Here is a 23,727-nt window from a genome sequence, read left to right on the forward strand (position 1 = left end):
GAATAAATTATTATTATTATTATTATTATTATTATTAATAATAATAATAGGTGACGCCCAAATTAGGGCTTAACAACAGGCTCAAATAATGGCCAGATTCCCGCAATACACTGAATGGCAAACCTCCCAATCCCATTTTAGCCTAATCTAGTGTGTTCTGCAACCCTAGCCTTCTCTGACACTGAGGACCACAGACATTAAGCTAATTAAAGTATGTTAATTATTTATTGTTGCAAATAAATATCGCAAGTATCTGATTAACTCTAGCATCACAGGGGAAATTAGCAATGTTGCCCCAGTTCAATTTGCTAGAGTTTGGCTGTGGCATTCACATTTATGCATCTAACACATGACTAGAAATGTTCCTGAATTTCTTTTGCATCTGAAGCACTGGGGGAAGTCACAAAAAGGCCAATATTGTAATAAATTTCAGAAGGTAGTCAAGGATTTTTTTCTGCCTGCTATATTCCTATAACCTCTCGGGAATGGGTTTGTTCACCAAGGTGTAGAGTTTAATTTACACTCTGCTTTGTGTGCTGTTGGTTCTGTCCTGTCCTGTTGTGTTTAAGCTTCATCCTTTCTAAAGATGTGGGATATTTCCAAGCAGGTTTAACTCTAAATCACTTTTTATCCTCAACAGTTTGGACTGTTTTGGTATCCTTGCATCAGGGCTGTTTTATCAAGCAACGAAAACAAAATTAGGGATTTTATTTTTAAAAATGAAACTACAAATAACATCCAGAAAACTCAAACAGATTGTAGCCAAATAATTTGTGAATTAGAACTTGTAAGGGCTTCTACAGGAATGTTATAAAAAGTTAAGATGGCAGCTATGACCAGGCAGTTGAGGGGCACACCATTTTACATGCGTGGTGACACATATTGAAGGGGGCAGCTGCATAGTTGTGGGCAACATCTTGACATTTTTGACTCCCCCTGCAGATGCGCCTGAAAACTTGCTTTGTTTAAGGCAGGGTTTCTCAACCAGGGTTCCGTGGCACCCTAGGGTTCCATGAGAGGTCACTAGAGGTGACCTCTCACAGAAGATCACGATTTATTTTAAAAATTATTTCAAATTTGGGCAATTTCACATTAAAGAGGCAAGTTTCATTCTTTATTTTTAGGTTAAGAACATTGTTAATGTATCTATACAGGCCTACCCATGAAACGAATATAATCATTTTGTATCTTCTGGCCTATCATTGAGCCTGAATGTGCAGGGGCTCCCTGAGGTCTGAAAAATATTTCAGGGTTCCTCCAGGGTCAAAAAGTTGAGAAAGGCTGGTTTAAGGCATGGAGCCTTAATCAGAGCTGGTCAAATTCATTTAATCAGACCCTGCACTTAGTTTATGGTACATTAGCTGTTTCTTTTAAAGCAAGACCTTTCAATCAGTTGCTCTAAGAAGTGGAAGCATCTTCTACCCAAGATATGTATTTCTCTTTCATTGCTGGTTTTTAGGAGTGAGATATGAGACAGAAGTATGGTTGGTTGGTTGGTTTTACACCTTTGATGTTCCTAGCTACTATCCTCTTTCGTTTCTTACTGGACTACTTTTATTCTGACTTTAAATTGCACGTGAACTCATGTGTATAGTTTTTGCAGACCATCTAGGAGAGGCAGTGAAAAAAGGATTGATAAGGAATAAACACGATATGAAATGATGGAGGAGATATGATGATACAAAGAAAAGCCAGGCCAGTTAAGAGAAAGTAGCATATTGGGTGATGGAATGGGATAGGGTGGGCTGACCATAAACATCTGTATCCTGGGCAGGTTTGAAAAGCCGTTATTGGGAATTCAGAACTATTATATCTCTGCAAGGCTGAGTTCAGATTTGGTCTGAAAATACAGAAGATTTTATCTAGACACCTCAGTGAAGTTCTGTTGAGATGCCTGAAGGTCCTCAACGTAACATAGAGAAGGAGTAAAAGAAAATGGGAGAAATACTGTAATTGAAAAGCTAGTTTGGAAAAGAAGCTTTGAAACTGTGTTAAGAAAGGCTTTTGGTAAAGATGGATTCCTGTTATGGCTTAATTCTGAGTGGTCCATTATTGGTTAATACTTGTTTTTATGATGGCAGTCCTATGCAGCACTGTTCTTTCTAGTGAGCTGGATTAAGTGATTTCTTGTCTGGTGATCCAGGGCCCATCCTCATGGATATTAATTAGGAAATTACATCAGCATAAATCTGCTCCCCCACAGATGATTCTGCCATAGGAATGAGGCATGCAGATTATACTGTTCTTATTTTTACTATATAGGACCCATCAAGGACATGGATTGGCAGATTCTCCTGATTTAGTTTCCTTCCTTTCTCACTAAACATCACCAGCCAGGTGGCAAATAGCTCCCCCATCATTCATTCATTCATTCATTCATTCATTCATTCATTCATTCATTCATTCACATATATATCATGGGATAGAACTAGAGGAGGAGGTGAATTTCAGTAGAGAGTTAGACTGGCACAGGCTTTATTGTTATTCTGGAAATAGTGCTAAAAAGCTAAACCAGTGTCCAAAGGGAACTTGACTTTTAGCTCTGTTTGAACACAGCTGGGCAACATCAGTGTGAGTTTTGAGATCAACTATAGTGCTAAGCCTCCATCTGCATCCCAAAGGAACCCAGAGGGCTAAACCTGAGTTCAAAAGCAGCAGGCATAAGAGCTGACAGGTTCACGGAGAGTTGTGCCATGAAGCAGGACTCACATGCCCACCCAGATGTGCATTCCACCACTGCTACTCAGCTGCAGTTCAGGCATATCCAGATTTCAGAGCTGCAGTTTTCCTGGGTGCAGGACAAAAATCTGATTTAAAAGAACGACTGATAGTTAAGTTCTCTTGGGACACGGGTTTAGCGCTGTTCTGGAATAATGCTAGAATAGCAATAAATCCTGTGCCGGTTTACCCCTCTATCAAAACTCACCTTCTCCTTCAGCACTGTCCCATGTTATAGAGAGAGGGAGACAGCTGACTCTCCCACTGTCCAAGCAGAACTGCCTTGGAAGACAGCATGCAGGAATCAGAAAGAAGCATAAAATAGCCAGTAGAAGCCAGGCTGATCCTATCTCCTAGAAATCCATTGGATGTTGCCACCCACAGAATATTTGGTGAAATACAGTGCCTTCAAGCTCCTGGTGCCTTCCACCTGTGGCTGAGAGAGAGAGACCAACTGGCCTAAAAGCCCCCAGCTGGCTTCATGCCTAAGGCAGGGCTAGAATTCACTGTCTCCCGACATCCAGTTTGGTCTTGTGGTTAAGGTGCTGGGCTATAAACCAGGAGACTGAGAGTTCTAGTCCCGCCTTAGGCACGGAAGCTGGCTGGGTGACCTTGGGCCAGTCCCTCTCTCTCAGCCCAACTCACCTCACAGGGTTGTTGTTGTGAGGAAAACAGGAGGAGGAAGGTGTACTAGGTATGTTCCCCGCCTTGAGTTGTTAATAAAAATAATAAAGGTGGGATTTAAAAAAAATCTATAAATAAATAAATAAATCTAGCCCAGTGCCTTTAACCACTACACCAAACTGGTTCTTGTATTCTATTATAACCAATGCAAAACCTGTGTTGGTGTAAGGGGGAAACTTGACTTTAACACCACCAAAGCTAAGGATAATTTAAGGCTGCCTAAGGTATGAGCTGGGAATCAGATGAACATATAGTAATGTCATGAGGACACAGAAGGAAAAAGAAGAAGGGTTGTAAGAACATGTTTGTGCTGCAGTTAAATGCAAGGGAGGGTCATCTTGGTAATGCAGAGCATTAAACCAAATAAATATAGGTGCTTAGATGGAAAAGCTGGATCCCAGATCCTTGCAGGACCCAGAAGTGTAGCCTGTTAAGTTACAACTACTGATTCAGGAAGTACTTAATTTTATTAGCTAATAAATGTATTAACAAGGTATGTATTACAGATCTCCAACTAAAGCACCTAAAACAGGTCAGGGGAGAGGGGCATTCCTTGGTCTACAGAAATAAAATGGGCAGTGAGATTGACAGTGGGGACTGTATTCAAGAAGACAGCACAGTTATTTCATTGGACCTGATTACAACATGCTAAGCTGATTTTCTATTTTAAGCATAGGGAATATGGGCCCCCAGCCCCCAGTGTGCCTCTTTGCCATCTCTCTTGACACTGAACAGACTCCCTGCTCCAGCTGAATTTTTTAAAAAAAATATACCTTTAATTTAAAAATTATATAGAGCATGCTACAAAGCAAAGTACCAGCCTCTAGTATCATACATATTTACAAGAATGTCCTTGCAGTCCACAAAAATCCTATTTAGTGTGGTAAAGTGCATTGTAGGAAGAAGTTAATCTTCTAGCAGATAGTGTCTTGCAACTGCCCATGCCCACCACGGTGGTGAAGTTGAGAAGAGGCAAGTCTCCCAGGCAGCCATCTTGTAATGCACAACCTCATGTTCTCGAAACCCCAGATGTGTCTCCACTCCAAAAACATTGCCCAACTGTCTGTGATCTACTCAAAGCCTGCACAGATGGTGACCACCAAGTTGAACAAAATCAACCAGAGAAGTAATAATTCTCCCAATCTTGTTAAGCCTTCCACAGGGACAATACCCGAGGAAGGTTATGCTTCCCTCAGTGGCAGGTTCAGTCCCAAATTGTGCAGGCCTCTTTTACACACACACACCCAGAGTTGTTTGCCTAGGTAGATGGTGAGGATAGCAGGTTCTTTTCCCTTTGACCCAGAACATGCTAGACCCTTCACACAATAGGGGTTTTGGTTTGGAACAACAAAGGCTCCACTCTTTGCCAACAAGCCCTTGGTTGATTCAATGCACCAGAACGGAAGATGTTTTGTTCAAGTTTCTGTTTCAGAGCTTTTACCTGTTGCACTCCTCTACCAAGGCTTCCCTTTCTTCCTTGCTGGGGTTCTTTTGCCGGTCGTAGGCCTGGTACAAGATCTGCTGGGAAGCAGGGCCCCATTTGAAGCGGTTGCGCCTCATCTTCTTGCTGGGTGTTTCAGCACAAGAGTCGTCTATCTGGCCCACACCCTGGTTTTGCTGGTTAAATTCTGGAAAGAGAAACAGCAGCTGATCTTGACTGCCTTTTTCTGTCATATTTCCAGAACCCTGGACTGTCTGGTTGAATTCTGAAAGAGAAAGGAGTAGATTTTGATTGGGCCTGTAGGCAGGGTTGTGCAACAGACACCTGTATGAAGAGATTTAGTTGACTAAGATATTTAGTTGAATGTCTCGGGGCACCAGAACACGTTTTCTTTGTGCGCATGGCTGGTTTGACCATCAACTCGGCAGCCATTTTCATGCCAATCTTTTTACAGTAATTGTATTAAGCATAAGATAAAAAACTAATACATACTAAAAAAAAATAAAGAGAAAAAATAGAAGGTGCAGAAAAGAAAAAGAAAATAGAAAAGAAAGAAAAAAGAATATAGTAAAGAAAAAGAAAAGGAATATATAAAGAAATGACTTCCCCCTTCATCACAAGTATAAACAATTTTAGTAACTTATCACCGTCTCTTAAAATACAACAAATGATCTCTTCTTCCCATATTTCATCTCTTATCTATAAACAAATCCATAAAACCTTGTCACTCAGTCCTGATCAGCAAAAGAGCCAGTTTGGCATAGTGGGGCAATGGGCTAGAACCCAGGAGACCGAGAGTTCTAGTCCCCACTTAGGCATGAAAGCCAGCTGGGTGACCTTGGGCCAGTCCCTCTCCTTAACCCAACTCACCTCACAGGGTCGTTGTTGTGGGGAAAAGAGGAGGAGGAAGGAGTGTTAGATATGTTCGCTTCCTTGAGTAATTTATAAAAATAATAAAGGTGAGATAGAAAATAAAAAATAAAAGTCCATTAAGGGTTACCAGAAATAACAACATATCTATTTTAACCTTGATCAAATAAACTAACTTTATATTCCTTCCTTTTACTTTTAACAATCTTGATCTTTAATCCCTTCAAATAATGACCTATTTTAATGCCAATTTTTTAAGGCTATCATATCTGGGGTGTTAAAATCTGGACCATCACAAGATGGGAGCAAAGAGTTAAGAGTTTTCTACATCTCTCTCTTTTTTTTTCATCTAGCAGTTGTTTACATTTTTGCAGCCCAATGATAAAAGGCATTGGCAGTTGCCTCAGTGGGGGAATAACTTTCTCTGAGTGGAAACAATGTGAAACAGGAAGCAACCAGGAGTATCCACTGGGGGGTGTCAAAAAAGTCAGTATGGCATCCACAACCATGAGATCAAAGCCTTGTCTTTCTTTACATGCATAAAATTAACCTTTGAAAATCCAGTTGCGCAAAGAACCTAGAGTTGCTCACTATGCAGTAAGCATTATTATTCTCTTTCCATGAGATTTGCAATATTAAGGAAATACACTAAGGTTTTAGAAAAGCAGAATGCAGATGACCACTAGATGGCAGCAAAGAGTTAAGGGCCCCTTGTATTCCTCTGCTGCCATCTACTGGTTATCTGAATTCTTGCAGGCAAGATCTCATAGATAATACACACATGATGATTCTTTAAACCCACTGCAGTGAGGAACGGACATAACTGCCAATGAAGTACCAGGAAGAACCCAATTCTCTTCTCTGCCCGCTAATTTGCATCCACACCACCAGTTCTCCCTCCAGGTTACTCCTGTGGTGGGCCACAGCTGAAAAAAAACTGAATGTTTAATGCTTCTGAGAAGAAGGAGATTCCGTCCTGTGTAGCTTGCTGAACTTCCCTCTTCACAACTATTAAAGATATCAAGGTCCAACCCTCTTTTGCATTTGACTAGCCAAGGCCTAGCCAGGAATCCACCAATTGGAGTCAAGTGCTGGGAAGGGTTTAGCACTTGTATTCTTCCATCAGCAGCTTTTGTTTTGTTTTGTTTTATTTTTATCCTGCCTTTATTATTTTTATAAATAAGGCAGCAACCTTTTCCATGGACATTTCCCATGGTATAAATCTGAGTGCACTGAAGACGATCAGTGCAAGAATGTTTCTGGAAAACTTCTATACTAGGAAGGGAGCCTATTGCTCAAAGATACGTTCAACAGTGCATTTTATTGATTTCTTAGGTTTTCAATGTAGGAAGCTGGTTTATTGCTCTCCAGTTAAAAAGTCTTAGAATGGCATATTAGGAATCAAAACAATGATCAAAGAATCTGCAGTATATAATGTAAGGAGAAAGGAAAAACCATGATAGAGCAAAGCAATAAAACCACATCACACTGATTAAATTGCTTTCAATGACATGCTGAACAAATAATAAAAAGTTCTCTACCAGGCATTGGAGAACGTCAGATGTGGTAACAGGCAAGCTCCTATATATGGAGTACCATTAAGAAATCCACATATGAAGAATATCCTGTCTCTAATCATAAAAAAAAACAAACCAAGATTATGGCAGCCAGCCTGACTGATAACTGGCAAATAGAGGGAGAAAACATAGAGGCAGTGAAAGACTTTGTATTTCTAGGTGCGAAGATTACTGCAGATGCTGACTGCAGCCAGGAAATCAGAAGACGCTTAATCCTTGGGAGAAGAGCAATGACAAATCTCGATAAAATAGTGACGAGCAGAGACATCACACTGACAACAAAGGTCCGCATAGTTAAAGCAATGGTGTTCCCCGTAGTAACATATGGCTGCGAGAGCTGGACCATAAGGAAGGCTGAGAGAAGGAAGATCGATGCTTTGGAACTGTGGTGTTGGAGGAAAATTCTGAGAGTGCCTTGGACTGCAAGAAGATCCAACCAGTCCATCCTCCAGGAAATAAAGCCAGACTGCTCACTTGAGGGAATGATATTAAAGGCAAAACTGAAGTACTTTGGCTACATAATGAGAAGACAGGACACCCTGGAGAAGACGCTGATGCTAGGGAGAGTGGAAGGCAAGAGGAAGAGGGGTGGACCAAGGGCAAGATGGATGGATGATATTCTAGAGGTGACGGACTCGTCCCTGGGGGAGCTGGGGGTGTTGACGACCAACAGGAAGCTCTGGCGTGGGCTGGTCCATGAAGTCACGAAGAGTCGGAAGCGACTGAACGAATAAACAACAAATCATAACTTAGAGCCAGTTTGGTGTAGTGGTTAAGGCATCAGGCTAGAAACCGGGAGACTGTGAGTTCTAGTCCCGCCTTAGGCACGAAGCCAGCTGGGAGACCTTGGGCCAGCCACTCTCTCTCAGCCCTAGGAAGCAGGCAATGGCAAACCACTTCTGAACTCTTGTCAAGAAAACTGCAGGGACCCATCCAGGCAGTTGCCAGGAGTCAACACTCACTCAAAGGCACCAAAAAAAAAAATCATAACGTCGATGACTATGAGAGTCAGGCAGGCTTGGATATATAAGAAGATATCTCAATGAAGTTGCTTGATTTTTTAGGTTAGAATTCTAGAAAGACTTCTTAGGTGTGACCACATTGTTGGGACTTCTTTCTTCAGATATTTCCAAAGCTCGGGGCGTGTTGTCTTTTAATGTGAAACATTCTGTTTCCTTGAATAAAAAGGATCCCACCTAATGTGGCCCAAACTGCACCACTCAGGACCAAGGAGGTAATATTATCAGACTGAAAATTCTCAACATTGGCAGAAATGTCGATCTTTGGGAGGACAAAATTGTAGAGGAATTCTAGCCATGATTAAGCATGAACAGAGGGTACCCAATGGTGATTGGCTGCCAGAAGAGATACAAAACCAGTAATGTATACATGGAACTAACAGATATTGAAATGGATTGATTACGTGCCATCAAGTCGTTGTCAACTCTTAGTGACCACATAGGTAGATACTGAAAAGAGATGTTTTGATATAAATTCAAGTCAGATGGAAGGCTTTCCCTGTTACCAAGTTAAAATGCTATCCACCCATCCTTGAGTCAACCAAAAACTATACCCATGTGCAATTTGTCACCCCTGTTGACTAACCCTATCTTGCCTCTATTCTGTCTCTTACAACATAACTGCGGTTTGGTGTTGCATGTGCCATGCATAACTGGGCAAGGGATTGGTTGAGCCGCCCGGCTTTGCTGCCCTTCCTCCCAAGCACGTCACTGGCCAGCAGGAAAACCCCCTGCTAACCACAGGGCTGCAACACAAACGGGGCAGTCTGACCCCCAGACTGCCCTTCTCCTAGATTCTGTTCTCTCCTAACAGAGTCAAGTTGCATCAAGGAGGAGAAAGAATCATAGAGCTGAACCGCTAATAGTGGTTCTCTAGGGAGCATGTTTCTTTAGGATCTCTAAGCCCTCCCTTTATTTTCTCTACAGAACTCCATCTATACGTGGGTTCCTAGGTATTGTGTTCTAGAAGCAAAAGGGAGCGAGAGTTGGCCCCAACCTTCTACTGTTATGTTATTACACTGGTGCACAAAACCAGTAAAACCAGCACTACCAGATAGAGTGGTCTACTGCTGTTGCACTAATCCAGTGGATCATTGACCCAGCAATAGCCCAGATTGGTGCAGCTCTTTAGGAAGATGACAGTGGGACAAAGAGGAAGACCAGGGACCAGAGAGAAGGAGGCGAGGGCATCCAGAGGGGATGTGTCAAAAGAGTCAAGAGAGTGGCTATAATAGTACAATCAAAATGCCTTCCTCTCACATTGGAAGGAGTATTTGTGCCAGTGTTAAGTGCAGGCAGAGATCCTGTCTGATGCTAGAGATAGGGAGGAAAAAATAAAATAATAAATGGAACTAATAACGCAGGCATAATGGTTTGACTTAGAAGGTTGCAGGTTTCCAACTGCTATGGTTGCAGATGGGAGCTTATGGCTTAGTAGGCAGTGGATACCCAAAGAATTGTGGTTTATAGGTAATCCTCGGTTAATGACAGTAATTGGGACCAGAATTTCTGCCGCTAAGTGATGTGGTCATAAAGTGTGATGTCACATGGCCACATTGTTTAGCGATGGCAATCCCGGCAATCCCTGTTGCTGTTGTTAAGTGAGCATGGTGGGTCATTAAGCGAGTCCCAGGCAGTTCACAAGCAGGCCAGCAGGTGGGTAAGTGCCTCCTGCCAGGCAGGGAAGGGCACAAGCGACTTACTGGAGCAACTTTGCAACCTTCCCTGCTGGCTTTCCCATTGACTTTGCTTGTGGGAAGCCAGTGGGGAAGGTCACAATTGGCAACCATGTGACCGCAGGGCACTGCAACCATTGTTAAGTGCGAGCTGGTTGCCAAGCGCCCAGATTATGATCATGTGACCAGGAAGTGCTGCGATGGCCAGAATTTCGAGGACCAATTGTAAATACTACTTGTTCAGCCCTGTTGTAACTTCAAACAGTCACTGAATAAGTGGTCATTAAACAAGGACTACCTGTATTCAGTAACTATGCTTAAATAAACTATGGTTTAAGGTGATGTGAAAAGCCAACTTGTATGTCCCTTGTTTAATCAACCTGAAGATGCATCCAGACTTCAAACCTAAGCTATTTTAAAATAACATGGCTGTTTATCAGTAATCCTTCAAAATTATACTTTTGGGAGAGAGTAATTCTCTGTCTCAGGGTTGCAGTGAATGCTTCCTGAATAGAACAGAGACACAGAGACCAGGGAAAATCCCTTGGCTTGGTGGCAAATTAAACCCTTCTACGGACAGGAAGTTCCTAGTGCCATTTCATAATTGCCCAAAGTCACTGGGAGTCGGGAAGCATATAAATTTAATTAACTAATTATTATTATTATTATTATTCATTCCCAGGCACCACACAAAAATGAATGGCAGAGTAGGAACGACTGGGAAAAGATGGATAAGTCTGCAAAGAAGCTTCAAACTATCCGTTCATCTACATTTGTCCTCTTTTGCCACTGCTGAGTTCCAGTACTCGCAAGCCAAATGCCCATAAAAAACTGTGGGAGCTTTGATTGTACTGTTGTGGACGCCATCTTGACAATTCTGACCACACCTTGCAGACACCTCTATCTGAAGCCTTTCTGTGCGTTGGCAGAAAACTATTCCAACTTGAAATTTGGGGGATGTCTATCCCCTATCTCTTGTCTCTGCTCCTAGTCATTGCTGTCCCCTCCAAGGAAATTGGTGATAAATCCTAACAGACTCTCTACATACCTTGACGTTGCCCTTAGATATCAAAATAAGGGGGGAAATGCTACTTTAACACCAGTACAGCTAAGGATGATCAAAGGCTGTCTCCCTCCTGGCCTGCAGATGAGATGAAGACTACATCATGGGCACATGGCAGAACAAAAAGGTGGTTGGGGCATTTCTGTGCCACAATTAGGCAAAGGCAGGAAAAGCCTTTGTGTGTAGGATTGCATCAAGATTCTCCAGCGTTTGCCATGCAATATCACACCCCAAAGGAAAAGAATCTTGACCCAGTTTGGCATCATCACCCAAATTCATCAGGCACCTTGAGTGTAACTCTTTATCAGCACACATTGCTAATGAAGACAGGATTGACCTTTTTATGGCAACCTACAGTTCAACAGGGCACTGTATGCTCTACAACATTTTGTGAGTGATGGACAAGGCAGGATCATTCCTAAGGCAACAAAAAGGAGAGAGTAAAATGGCTAGAGAGCCAGTTTGGTGTAGTGGTTAAAGCAGTGTTTCTCAACCTTGGCAACTGAGTGGACTTGGCAAGCACACATCTGAGTGGACTTCAACTCCCAGAATTCCCCAGCCAGCATGTGGAGTTGAAGTCCACACATCTGAAAGTTACCAAGGTTGAAAAACACTGGATTAAAGGCATCAGGGTAGAAACCAGGAGACCTGAGTTCTAATCCTGCCTCAGACATGAAGCCAGCTCAGTGATCTTGGGCCAGTCACTCTCTCTCAGCCCTAGGAAGGGGGCAATGACAAACCACTTCCGAAAAACCTTGCCAAGAAAACTGCAGAGATTTGTCCAGGCAATCTCCGAAAATCGGATACGATTGAATGGATTTTAAAAAATGGCTTAGGTCACCAATCCTCAGTCAAGTCTAAATTTCAACTACAGTACTGCCTAAAGTCAACCCTTTCCTTTTATCCCCTCCCCTCCCCTTTCCTCCCCTCCCTTCTTTGCCTCTCTTTTCCTCCTCTCCTCTCCTCTTCTCTCCTCCCCTCCCCTCTTCTCTCCTGTCTTTTCCTCCCTTCCTCCCCTCCCTCCTCTCCTTTCCCCCTCCTCCCCTCCCTTCCCCTCCTGTCCCCTCCTCTCCTCTTTCCCCCTCTTCCCCTCCCCTCCCCTCCTCTCCTGTCCCCTCCTCTCCTCTTCCCTCCCCTCCCCTCCCCTCCTCTTCTCAACTGGCCTAAGAATACCCCAGAAATTCAACAGATAAACCTCTTTTGTGCAAGAAAATGTACTAGTGGGGAAAGCTTACATTTCTAAATTCACCTTTTCTGCTGCTGATAAAAACCAAGAAGCCGGTTTACCAAGGAAAAGAGGGGGGAAGCTGGGTGGGGGGAGGAGAGCTCATACGTGCAGCAGTTGGGAACCTCTGTCCTACCTCAGGCTCATCCATCAAATCAGTGATAATTAGACTATGCAACACCTACTGGTATCTCACACGTAGCTTAAATCCTGCACCGTAAACAAAAAAAGTCAACAAGTTTATCTTTGGATGTGCAAGACTGTAGCCATCTAACTGGATCACTTTGTCCTAGTGACATTGTTCCCCCAAGGAGAGCTGGCTGCATTTGACACAATAGCCTATTCAAGTTTACCCATAACTTGGAGGCAAGTTTCTAAGGAGGAGGAAACCTCGTTCTTTCTCCTGTTCCTCGGTAAGAAAAGGAATAGGAAAGTGGATGGGGGGAGAATGACACCTTCCAGAGATGGGGGATAAAGAATCTCTAAATTGCAGAAATTGAGAGTCAGTTTGCTGTAGAGGTTAAGGCACCAGGCTAGAAACCAGGAGACCGTGAGTTCTAGCCTTAGCATGAAGCCAGCCTGGAAGTTGTGGATTGTTGTTGTTGTTTCCGTTTCTATTTTTAACCCTGCTGTGCCTATTTCAGGCTTTTTGCGGCAGTTTTCAACTACTTCCCGTATCAAAAGGGTAGGAAAAAATGTCCACTTTTCAAGAGTCACGGTGAGAAAGAGCTCCAAAACACAAAAAGGTGACTTGGGAATGCATGCTGTGTGGGGCCACAGGGTACCAACCACAGTTAACCAAACCATAGTTCGGTGTGGTGCACGATCACAGCCGTTGTTGTACATTGATCGCAGCCACTAACCCTACTGTTGATAAATGCCAAGTAGGGGGAGGATAAGCTCATTTTGTTCTGATAATGGTGCCATAATGCCTTGGTTTGACTTGTGGACAAATAATTTAATTTCAAGCAGTTTAAACTTTGTGCTTCTTTAGATGGTCCGTGGATCTTGCATGGAGTTTGCTTATGTATGTATGTATTTATTTATTTGTCCAATGGGAGGAGATGGGCGGGGACGAATTGGATGAATAAATAAATATTTATTTATTTATTATTCAAATTTTGCTACCACCCATCTCCCCCAAAAGAGGGACTCTGGGCAGTTTACAATACAATTAAGAATTAAAATCCTATAAAAATAAAACAATTTACAAATATAAAATGCAATATAAATAAATGTAAAATCCAAGAGGCTAGAAAATTTGGAGGCTAAACTGGCTTATGACCTATTTAGATTTTTCTGTTTTTACCGATTATGTCTGTCATCCGTAAACGAATACATATAAGAAATTGATCTCTACACCTAATGAAATAAATTAAAGTTCAGCACCTTTGGTTTTTGGGCACATAGGCCTTATGGAAGACCCTTTCAGGACCAGTGGTTGGGGGGCATGGGCAGAACAAGGGGTGTGGCACCCCATATGGGTTACACCTAGACATCCAGGGGTTACTCTATATAAGAACAGAATTTAAGACCAGAACTGCTTTTAGTCTAATTCAGCCCACCTTTTTAATGTCCTTAAACAACTACTGAATATTCCCAGTGGAATTCTCACACAGAGCCATGACAGTCCTGAAGAGTTATTGGAAAATTTGAAGATTGGGATTGTATGATCATATAATATATCAATAATACATTAACCTGCACAATCACATACACACCCATATATTTAACTGTACACCTTATTCTGAATTAAAATAGTGCCTCCCATTTGCCCCAAGATGGAAGTTGCCATCCATCTGAGAATGGAAGCAATCCGCTTCCTGAATATTTGTTATGATTCTTTTGGGTTGAATGTTTGTGATGATTCACCTTTGAAAATAGAACCAGAGCAAGTTTGCTGATAGGGAGTCATGCAAAACTACAGCAGCTAGTCAAAGCCAACCTTTGCAGAGTCAGACCTGGTCAGTACATGGGAAACCTCTAGACCAGGGTTTCTCCACCAGGGTTCCATGGAATCCTAGGGTTCCATGAGAGGTCCCTAGGGATTCCCTGGGAGATCACAATTTTTTAAATTCGGGCAACTTCACATTCAAGAGGCAAGTTTCATTCTTTATTTTTAGTTGAAGAACACTGTTGATGCATATATACAGGCCTACCCATGAAACAAATATAATCATTTTGTAACTTGAGCCTGAATGTGCAGGGGTTCCCTGAGGCCTGAAATATATTTCAAGGGTTTCTCCAGGGTCAAGAGGTTGAGAAAGGCTGCTGTAGAGAATCCCAACTTTCTAGGCTAGATCGAGAAAGAATAAAAATCCCAGAAGAAGAGAATGACAACTCACTGTTATCCTGTTGCCAAGAAAACTACACAAGCATTGTCCATGAAGCAACCGGGAGTGGAGCTCAGCTTGAACGGAAAAAGAATCTATGCTAGAGAGGCCATAGCTCAACGATACAATGCATGTTTGGCTTTTCCAAGTATGCTTGGGAAAAATTGATTGAAGTCCTACTAACAAGGGAAATCATACCAAATGAATTAATTGGGTTTGTTCGACATGTTATCTTCATATGATTGATTTTATTTTGGTGTGGCATGATGGGCCAACCCAGCTATTCCAGTTTATTGAACCAACTCTAATGAAAACCGCTCAGAGTTGATGGGAGTTGGACAGTGCACAAATTGAATTAAATAAGTAAATAAAACTATGCCTAGACTTGCTATGTGAAACCGATCAATATGATATAGTGTTTCATTTGAGGGGATTCTGTTAGGGGCTGCATGTTGCTGGTGGACAAGGCTGAAATCAACTTTCACTCAGCTAATAAAACCATCCTATATTCCTGGATATACCTTGGATTCTGATTCATAGTTTTAATTTAGCCATGTCTCTCTATCTGTCCATCTGCCTGCCTGCCTGTCCATCCCATGGTCTCTCATACCCGCACCTCTCAACCTTTTATGGATATTTTTCAATAAAAACAACTTTGGAGTTTCCTTAACTGAAAAGCATTCCATGTTCATGTTCAGAAGACAAAAGTCTCAGATTCACAGATGTACAAATGCTGCCCTTGTCCATTGGAAGATACTGACAAGTGATCTACGCCCACACGTACATACAACATCCATCCCAACATCTCAGACTGCACTATTACTTACGCCTGAGGATCTCTCTCTGTTTCCGGACATACCACGTATAGAGCGCTGCCCGTTTCTGTGTTTTCATAGGCGTCCCCTTGTTGAGATGCTGAGAAAGGTGGGACTGATTCAGTCCTGTGACATCCACCACTTCCCTTTGGGGGATGTTATGTTGTTGCATGTAACCCTTGATCATCTTTGCAGCTCGCCAAGGGTCTTCACTAAAAGGAGAGAAAGAATTATAGTTAGATTTTGGTAGGTGGGATATGTGGAAGGAGCCACATTTAAGCATCTAAAACATCTGGAAATTCAGGAGGAAGGGTTTGGGAAGAAGAATTGGGCTTTCTTCTCCTATTCCCCCACCCATGAAAGTATGCGTGTGTGTGTGAAGAAAATTTATTTGAAAATGACTATGATGGAAGTTCATGGAGAAGATCTATGAGAAGATCTATGTAGTTGCTAAGAGTCGACATCAACTTGATGGTGCATAATCAGTCAATCAGTGATAGAAGCCATGAGGGATAGATTTATAATCTGCAAATTCAGGACATTAAAAGACAAAATAAACCAAGAATTCATTTTGATAGTACTGGTTGTCCTTTTTCACACAATACCCTAAGCCATCTTTGGTTTGGTTTGGGCTTAGCAAGCTGAATTTCTCACAATTGATCAGCCCTGGCTAATCAAATTAGGGCTTTGTGCAATGTGTGAGCCCTATCACAAAGTCACTTGTAGATTAAATTTTGTGTCTTTAATTATACTGCTAGGCGGTAAATGATTTTAGATTCATGTCTCCAGCTGCTACCAAAAATTAATTAATTACTTAATTCTTATTTGTCAAGTTGATAGGCCACCCAACTCCATCACGACTCTGGGTGGAGTTCAGCAGGAAAGAATTAAAATGGAATAATATAAAATCAGACAAGAACAAACATCCAGAAATAACACCACCAGGACAACTATCTCACAAGGGGTCCATGGCCCACTGGAGGCCAAGCTCTGGAGAAACAGACAGGTTTTAAGAGCTCACTTGAATAAAGTCAGGAAAAACTCAAATGAGGGAGGATGCAATGGAAAAGAAGCAGCATAAGATTTGTTCTCAGGGCGGCCATTTTGCTTTTCTTCATGTACCATTTAAGGGGTGGATTTACAAACTCCATCTCTCTCTCTCTCGCACACACATATACATATACACACAGACTCATACCTACTCACATACACATACACACAAACATGCATACGTACATATGTGTGTATATATGTGTGAATACTGGGTATGTATATATGTGTGCATGTGTTATAAAAATGTAAAAATTTTTGTCATGATGCAGTGATATCTGGGTGTCAGTGGGTGGGTGTACACAGCACTGGGTTCAGAAAACAACTCCTGGTGGTTTGCATCATTTTTTTTTTGCCTCTATTTAATAAAACAGAACAAAGATAAAGAAACCAAATAAAACAACAGCAAAAGAAAGAAAAAGAAGAAAGGGAAGCGGGGGGAACAATACAGCAACAACAAAAATGGTACATATAAGGCTTCTCATACAGGCATATGGAATTCTATACCACAGTTTCAATACAGGATAACCCCGTTTCCTTGTAATCCTCTGTCCATTATCTACACCTTTACGTAACCTGTTTGCCAGTCGCAAATAAAAGCAGGCCTTTAGTCCCCTGAGTAATTGGAATGATAAATTTGGAAAAATTAATTATTTAAAAAGTAAATATTCTAATCATTGTTGTACAGTATGTCCCAGACACCATGGTGGCCAAATTTCAGTTCTCTGAATCAGTGAAAATAGAGGAAGGAAGGGAGGGAGGGGAGGAAGACATGAGGGGGAGGAAAGAAGAAAGGGAAAGGAGCCCCAATACTATGCATATATCAGTATGAGCAAACAAAACCAGAATTTTTTATTTGTAGCTTTTACTGAAGTCCCTTGAACTGGAACTCGAGGCAAACGTAGATCTCCAGCCTTGACCAGGTAGACCGGAGCACAGGCAGGCAAGCTGTATCCCGGGGCCTCCTGTAAGCCCCACCATCCCTTTCACAATCCCTGAAGCATCCCCAGTTTTTCTATTTTTTTTTAATTATTTTTATTTTTTGGCGGGGGGGAGCACATGGATCAAGGAGCAAGAAGGATGCTCTAAGCCGGGGAGATACTTAAGTCTGTAATTTCGCACCTCAATCTCTCTCCCTCAAGCCACCCAAAAAGTTGGTCCTGCTTACTCCATTGATGTCATAACTTCTGGGACTCCCAACTTCCCTGACACTGTAGGAGGAGAGCCTTGTTGGTCTGTGGTGGCAAAAAATCAAGGGGACTTTCGTAGCTCCTTTTCCGAATAGTACATTTTACTAAATTTTATTAAAATATTGCCATGGCTCCCTTACGGTGGTTAATATCATCCCCTCTTGTTTCATATGCCTTTTATAGTTATTTTTTAAATTGTGACCGTTTTTATGTATTTATTGTTTTTAATTAAGTGTTGTACGCTGCCCAGAGTGAGATGGGCGGCTATATAAATTTATTTTATTTATTTTCTATCCCGCCTTTATTATTTTTATAAATAACTACAGGTGGCGAACATACCTGACACTCCTTCCTCCTCCTATTTTCCCCACAACAATCCTGTGCTATCCAACCACCCACCCACCCACCCACCCACCCACCTATCTATCTATCTATCTATCTATCTATCTATCTATCTATCTATCTATCTATCATCTATCTATCTCCCAAACTAGATGCTTCCTAAGCATTGTTCTCATTTAAATATTTACCCCCAGTATCTGTTATGTCATATAAGAATTAACTCAAGTAACCCCCTGGCATCCTTTGTCACCTCCCAACTACCTCACAGAAAAACAAGCAAACAAAAACCTCCTGTCACAATGAATATATTAGTCACTGATAGAGTCGCACAATTCTTGTGTTGCTGCTCTTGCAACAGATTAATATGGCTGCTCCCCTCTAAGCAATGTGTGCGTTTGGAGGGGAGATGGGAAGAAATATCGTATCGCTGAACATAAAGCAAGGGTCAACACCTCATGCGGCCACTGTGTACATACTTTAGAGTGGTGCCTTTAAAAAAAATGCAGTTGTTGTCTTCCTTGTGTACCCAGGTTCCCGGATCAAAGTTAAATGTTTGCTGAATCACTGAAACATGTGATTGCTTGCATGCTCAGTGTCACAAAAACAGACATCCATTCGTCCAAAATTGTCCCTTTGGTATGGAAGTTTACCTGGTCGCCTCTTCTACTCTCCACTTGACCATCTTCAGCACTGGAGTGGGTAAATAAAACTCAGTAACATCCTTCCAAGAAATATGCCAAGAATTTATTCTCTTGGATTATAAAACCCCCCAGTTCTTTGGTGAAAACAAACAATCTAATCTGTATCTCTTGGTACACACACAAAGGGGATTCTGCCAGGCCCCACACGGCTACCCCCTTCATCTGCCTGCCCTCGGGGTCCCATTTTCCCTTCCTCATAACTTGCATGCATCTAGGCAAAAATAAATTAGCTTCTGCCTTGTGCCACCAGATTCTGACCGGTGCACAGAACACGTTAAGCTATAACATGGTTTCTTTGGGTGCACATCTTGTGTGAACCACAGAGGCATCCTTAGAAAGGATGGGAAAATATAGGACAGAGTTTGGAAATGTTCTCACCTGCATGGAAAAAAATGACAAAGGTAATCAGAGGTGGCAGAAAGCATCTAAGGAAGCAAGAGAAGGTAGTAGGAAGCTCATTTTGCCTTCTGGTTAAAGGGAATTAGATAGTAGATATGATCTCCTGCCCCAAGCAATAGTGTGATTTGCTTAGTTTGGGTTAAGCATGATGTGAGTATCCTGCACATATCACATTCAGCCATAATTTGAACCACTGGTTGTTGAATTAACAATAATTACTTAGTTTATACATCATGGTAAGGCATCAATCATGATTTAAAAACCACAATGGCTGTGTTCACAAAATGTGTTAAACCCAGATTAACTAAGCGCAGCTGCTGTATTTGCATAAAATATTAGGCCCAAATAAATATATTTAATGTGATGCCTGGTTTCCAAATCAGACCTATACAATTGTATCTGCAACATGTTGAGCTACAAACTATCAATTCTGGCCTAGTTTGGCACTTTGCAAACTAATCCACTGGGTATACTTAGACCTGTCCTTATTTCTCAACTTGTCCTACCTCACAGGGATGTTGTGATATTATAGCAGTAGGTCTGTGAGGGGGGAGAGAATGCTATTTATGCTGTGCATATGAGGAAGAAAGAACAATTTCAGAATGTACTGGCTGTGTTCACACAATACAGTATTCTTAATCTGACCATGTAAATGTATTTGTACAATATGCTGATTAGTTTTAACCCTGGTTTGTTTTTTGTATCTTATTTTGTTGCATATGGACACAAGCCATTTGATCGCTGTATGTTTCAGCGTACAGTATATTTATATAAACTCCCAAAATGTGTTAAGTCAACAATCAGGTTGTGTGTGCCGTGAGATTTGGACTCTACACTTTACAGGACCCAAGAGATTGTTCACAAATCAAGGTCAACCATAATATGCTTTGTGATTTGTAAACCATGTTTGATGGCTTTGCAATATGTGTGAACTAGGCTACAATGACTTTCACAAACCATCATCAAAGGAGTTTAGGGCAACGTGTAAGCCTAGCTAAAAGATTTGTTACATCTTTTTTTTTAAAACAAATATATAGACAAGCATATTGGTCCACTATAGATTCCAAAACTAGCATCAGCATCATCTTTCTCTTACAACCTTCTGAAAATTGTATAATAATAAATTCACTTCCTAGTTTTATAAAATCCTTTCTCAATCGGGGTATTGAATGAAGAAAAACCAGAGGGAGAAACTTTTCGGGAGGGAGGGAGGAAGGAAGGAAGGAAGGAAGGAAGGAAGGAAGGAAGGAAGGAAGGAAGGAAGGAAGGAAGGAATTTTTTTCCCCATATGCAATAGTCTTTCAGTGGAACTTCAAAAAGAAGATCTTTGCAAGCAGAAGACGCAATTCATATAGCCCCTTACTGAAGTTAGTGTGGTTTACCTCTGAGCAGACATACCTAAAATAAGCTTAATCCTAGTGCTGGCAATATCCAGTATACCCCATTTAATTCAGGAAGACATACATTTTCTGTATCCGGACAGTTTTCCTCTGAGTTACAGTTGCTAAGGAACACTTTTATTTGTGAACCTCCCAGAGCCATTGGGAGTTGGGCAGTATACAAATTAAATCAATCAATCAGTAATAAAAAAATTAATAACTGAAGCCTATTAAAAATACCTGACTAACTGCTTTGGAGACCAAATGCTGTCCCAGAGAAGCCTACAGCCTGATCTGTCTTGGCCTTTCCTATATTCTTGAATAACCATCACTTAGAATAATCTGATGGATGCAGTCCATAAATTCTAAACAACCAATTCTGGAATTCTCAAATAAAATTCTGTGAAAGCATGCTTGCCGAAGCACAGTACTGGGAAAGAACAACGACGTTGGGACATCAAGCTCAATCGTGTCTTTTTAAAAATAAATACATGCATGGCCTCGTACCCCACCCTTTGTTAAAACTGTTCCACCCAAGCTGTTTTTAATTTCAGCACAATCGCTGTATAAGAAATGGAAACCGTTTCCAGATTTACGGTGGCAGAGAAAGGAATGTTGGTTAAGAAGTGGAAAGCAGATTCTAGACAGCGTTTTAAGACATGTGGTTTTATATACCTGGAATAAAATTGGAAACCAACCAACCCTTTTATCTTCCTGCCAGTCTATTTTAAGAAGCTTTTTTTTTTGGCTATTCTTTTGAGCCACTCATGAGAAGTGTAGCCATGTTATTAATAATAGTAGATAAATAAATAATAGACAAGTGGTGGACAAATAAGGTGGCTGCCTGAAGTCTCACAATCTGGTTGCTGAACTAACCCATTTTCAAGATTCGGATAATACTTGGAACCTACTGTAAATCAACCCAAAAGGCTATGTTGATATAACATGCTAAAGCACCAAGCCCTCCACCCACACCCACCTATAGTTAACACACCATCCAGGCTTAGCATATTGTGGACATGGAGCTGCTTAATTTTTAACAAACCTAGTTAAGGCTACTGTAAGGCATTCCATGTGGGACTTTCCTCGGAGACAACCTGGAAGTTGGCAGAAAACGCAGATTGCTGACAGAGCAGCCCCATCAGTGTATATCAGGGTTTCTCAGACTTGGCACCTTTAAGACGTGTGGACTTCAACTCCCAGAATTCCCCAGCCAGCATAAAGGTGCCAAGCTTGAGAAACCCTGGTACTGTATACAGTGACACCCCAACCACAATTGCACACACACCAACTTGCATCAACTGAATTTTGGGTCGCATTAAACGTGACCTGGTATCAATTTACAATTCGCACTAAATCAAGTATCCATTATTCAAACATGTACTAATCATGGCCTACCTGCATGAAAACTATATTTCATTGATTCTGTAGTAACAGAATTTTGCAAGCTGACTATATTTCCCCTTCCCCACCGCTTATACCCCAGGGAAGGGCCAGTCTGAATCTCTTTCTAATGCTTCCCCCATTTCCCAGGCTCAATGCATGTTTTGCATGTTGTTGTAACCATCTCTGAATAGTTTCTCCAAGGTCATCTCCATGGCTTACTACAGGTGTGGACCAAGCAACAGGTCTTCTCAGTGGTGGCCCCACTCTATGGAAGTACAGTATGGGCAGCTCTGTGCTTTTCTGAAGCAAGTTAAATCAGCTCCTAGTTGCATTCAGACAGCCATCCCAGATAGTTTATTAATTTTTAATTGTTTCAATGCATTGTATATAGGAATTGTTGTCTACCACCCATATGGAGTGTGGCACCTTATCAATCCTGCCAATAAATACAATTATTGTGTCTTCAAGAGATACAACTTGCATTCCGTCCAAGTTATCCATACCTGAAAAAAGGATCTAGACCAGAGATTCCCACATTTTTTCAGAATGGGATCATTTAGAAATTTGGAATCCCCCTAGAATGGCTGCCATTGAGTTGGGGGCTTGGCTTGGCTCTTCCTAAAATGATTGCCAGGAAACATTACTATTTACAACCTGCCTATTTACCAAAATGCTTGTTCTCCTGAATGTGTTGCTCTTAATCATTTGCTGTTATTCTTACTGGTCTCTTTCCCCTCCTCTGTATTTCTTTTGGGATACTGCACGGAAATTCTCCCCTTTTCTCCTCCACACCCAGTAGATGGTGGGCAAAGCCAGTCTCATGTTAGCTTCTTCTGTTAGTGAAATGGTCCCTCTTAAAGCAAGCTGGGAGCAAAGTCTCTTCAGGGACATGATTGATGTTTGCACAGGAGAGGAACTTTGCCCAGGAACCCCAGATCTCCAGAACGAGCACATGCTGAGGCCCCAGTTGCGCAGGGAAGGGTTGAACTTGTCAAGTAAGAGAGGACCCCTGCCTAAAGATTCATGAAAGCTTCTGCCTTCCAACAAAATGTGTTGGTTGGAAAAAGTGCCATCAGATACCTCCTGATATTCTGGCTGAGGAAAACATCTCTTCTCTTTCTGACTTCTCTTTCCCTCTCCTCACCACCAAGTCAAAGTTTACATTTATTTATTTATTTATGGGGGGGATTCCTAACTTGTCCTTCCATGGCTTCCCAGGGTCGGCTTTTCCCAAAAGGAAAGGTGAGTCACCAGAAACAAATTAAATCAAAGCCACAGAAGTCACACTGAAAATCTTCCTGGACACATTGCTACCCTGTGCTGTACACTGGGGACCCCAGAACTAACGATAGCCAATTTAAATGTATCATGGCTAGCACAAGGTGCAAGGTGCAGATGTGCAATGTGCAAAAAGTATGCTAGCAGTAATGGAGCAACAAAGCAACACACTTTGCTCTGAGCTTCCTGGTTCCAAGGATCCAGACCCGCAGAGAGCTAGATGGCATTCAGCCTGCTCACATGAGTGACAAATGAGGGCATTGTCCACCCTTTTGGTCTGACATCCCTGTGTTGAGGAGTTGGAAGAAAGAGGCCACAATTTTTCCTGAATGATAAGTTAGTACTCCTAGTAGGTTATACATAGGACTTCATCTCTTACCCACTATCAGCTGCCAAATCAGCAGGCTCAATGCCTGCCGTGGTTAGAGAGTTGTGAGAATAGTCGCAAGATGGGTCTGTCAAAATGTCTTGTCTCAAAGCCTTCCAGACTTGGAACCTGCACTGGCCAAGCCCTCTCCTTTTATTACAGTAATGTCACACCCACTCCCCAAATAAATGACCAATTTCAAAAGCATCAGTAA

At 41.8% G+C, this 23,727-nt stretch overlaps 1 protein-coding gene across 2 annotated transcripts in view; it reads right to left on the minus strand.

The window, feature by feature from the left end:
• HNF1B (HNF1 homeobox B) overlaps window positions 1–23,727 on the minus strand; it is an 87,730-nt gene that overhangs the window by 52,932 nt on the left and 11,071 nt on the right. Inside the window, exons 2-3 of one of the 2 annotated variants that reach the window (XM_063296906.1) lie at window positions 15,434–15,633; window positions 4,844–5,030 (exon numbers count right to left, since the gene is read on the minus strand). In XM_063296906.1, the coding sequence (XP_063152976.1) occupies window positions 4,844–5,030; window positions 15,434–15,633 (387 nt within the window). Of the gene's footprint in view, window positions 1–4,843; window positions 5,109–15,433; window positions 15,634–23,727 lie in introns of both variants that reach the window. The other variant, XM_063296895.1, reaches the window with a different exon arrangement.

This window comes from Candoia aspera, chromosome 1 (genome assembly GCF_035149785.1).
Source record: "Candoia aspera isolate rCanAsp1 chromosome 1, rCanAsp1.hap2, whole genome shotgun sequence".
In the NCBI taxonomy this organism is placed as follows: Eukaryota; Metazoa; Chordata; class Lepidosauria; order Squamata; family Boidae; genus Candoia; species Candoia aspera.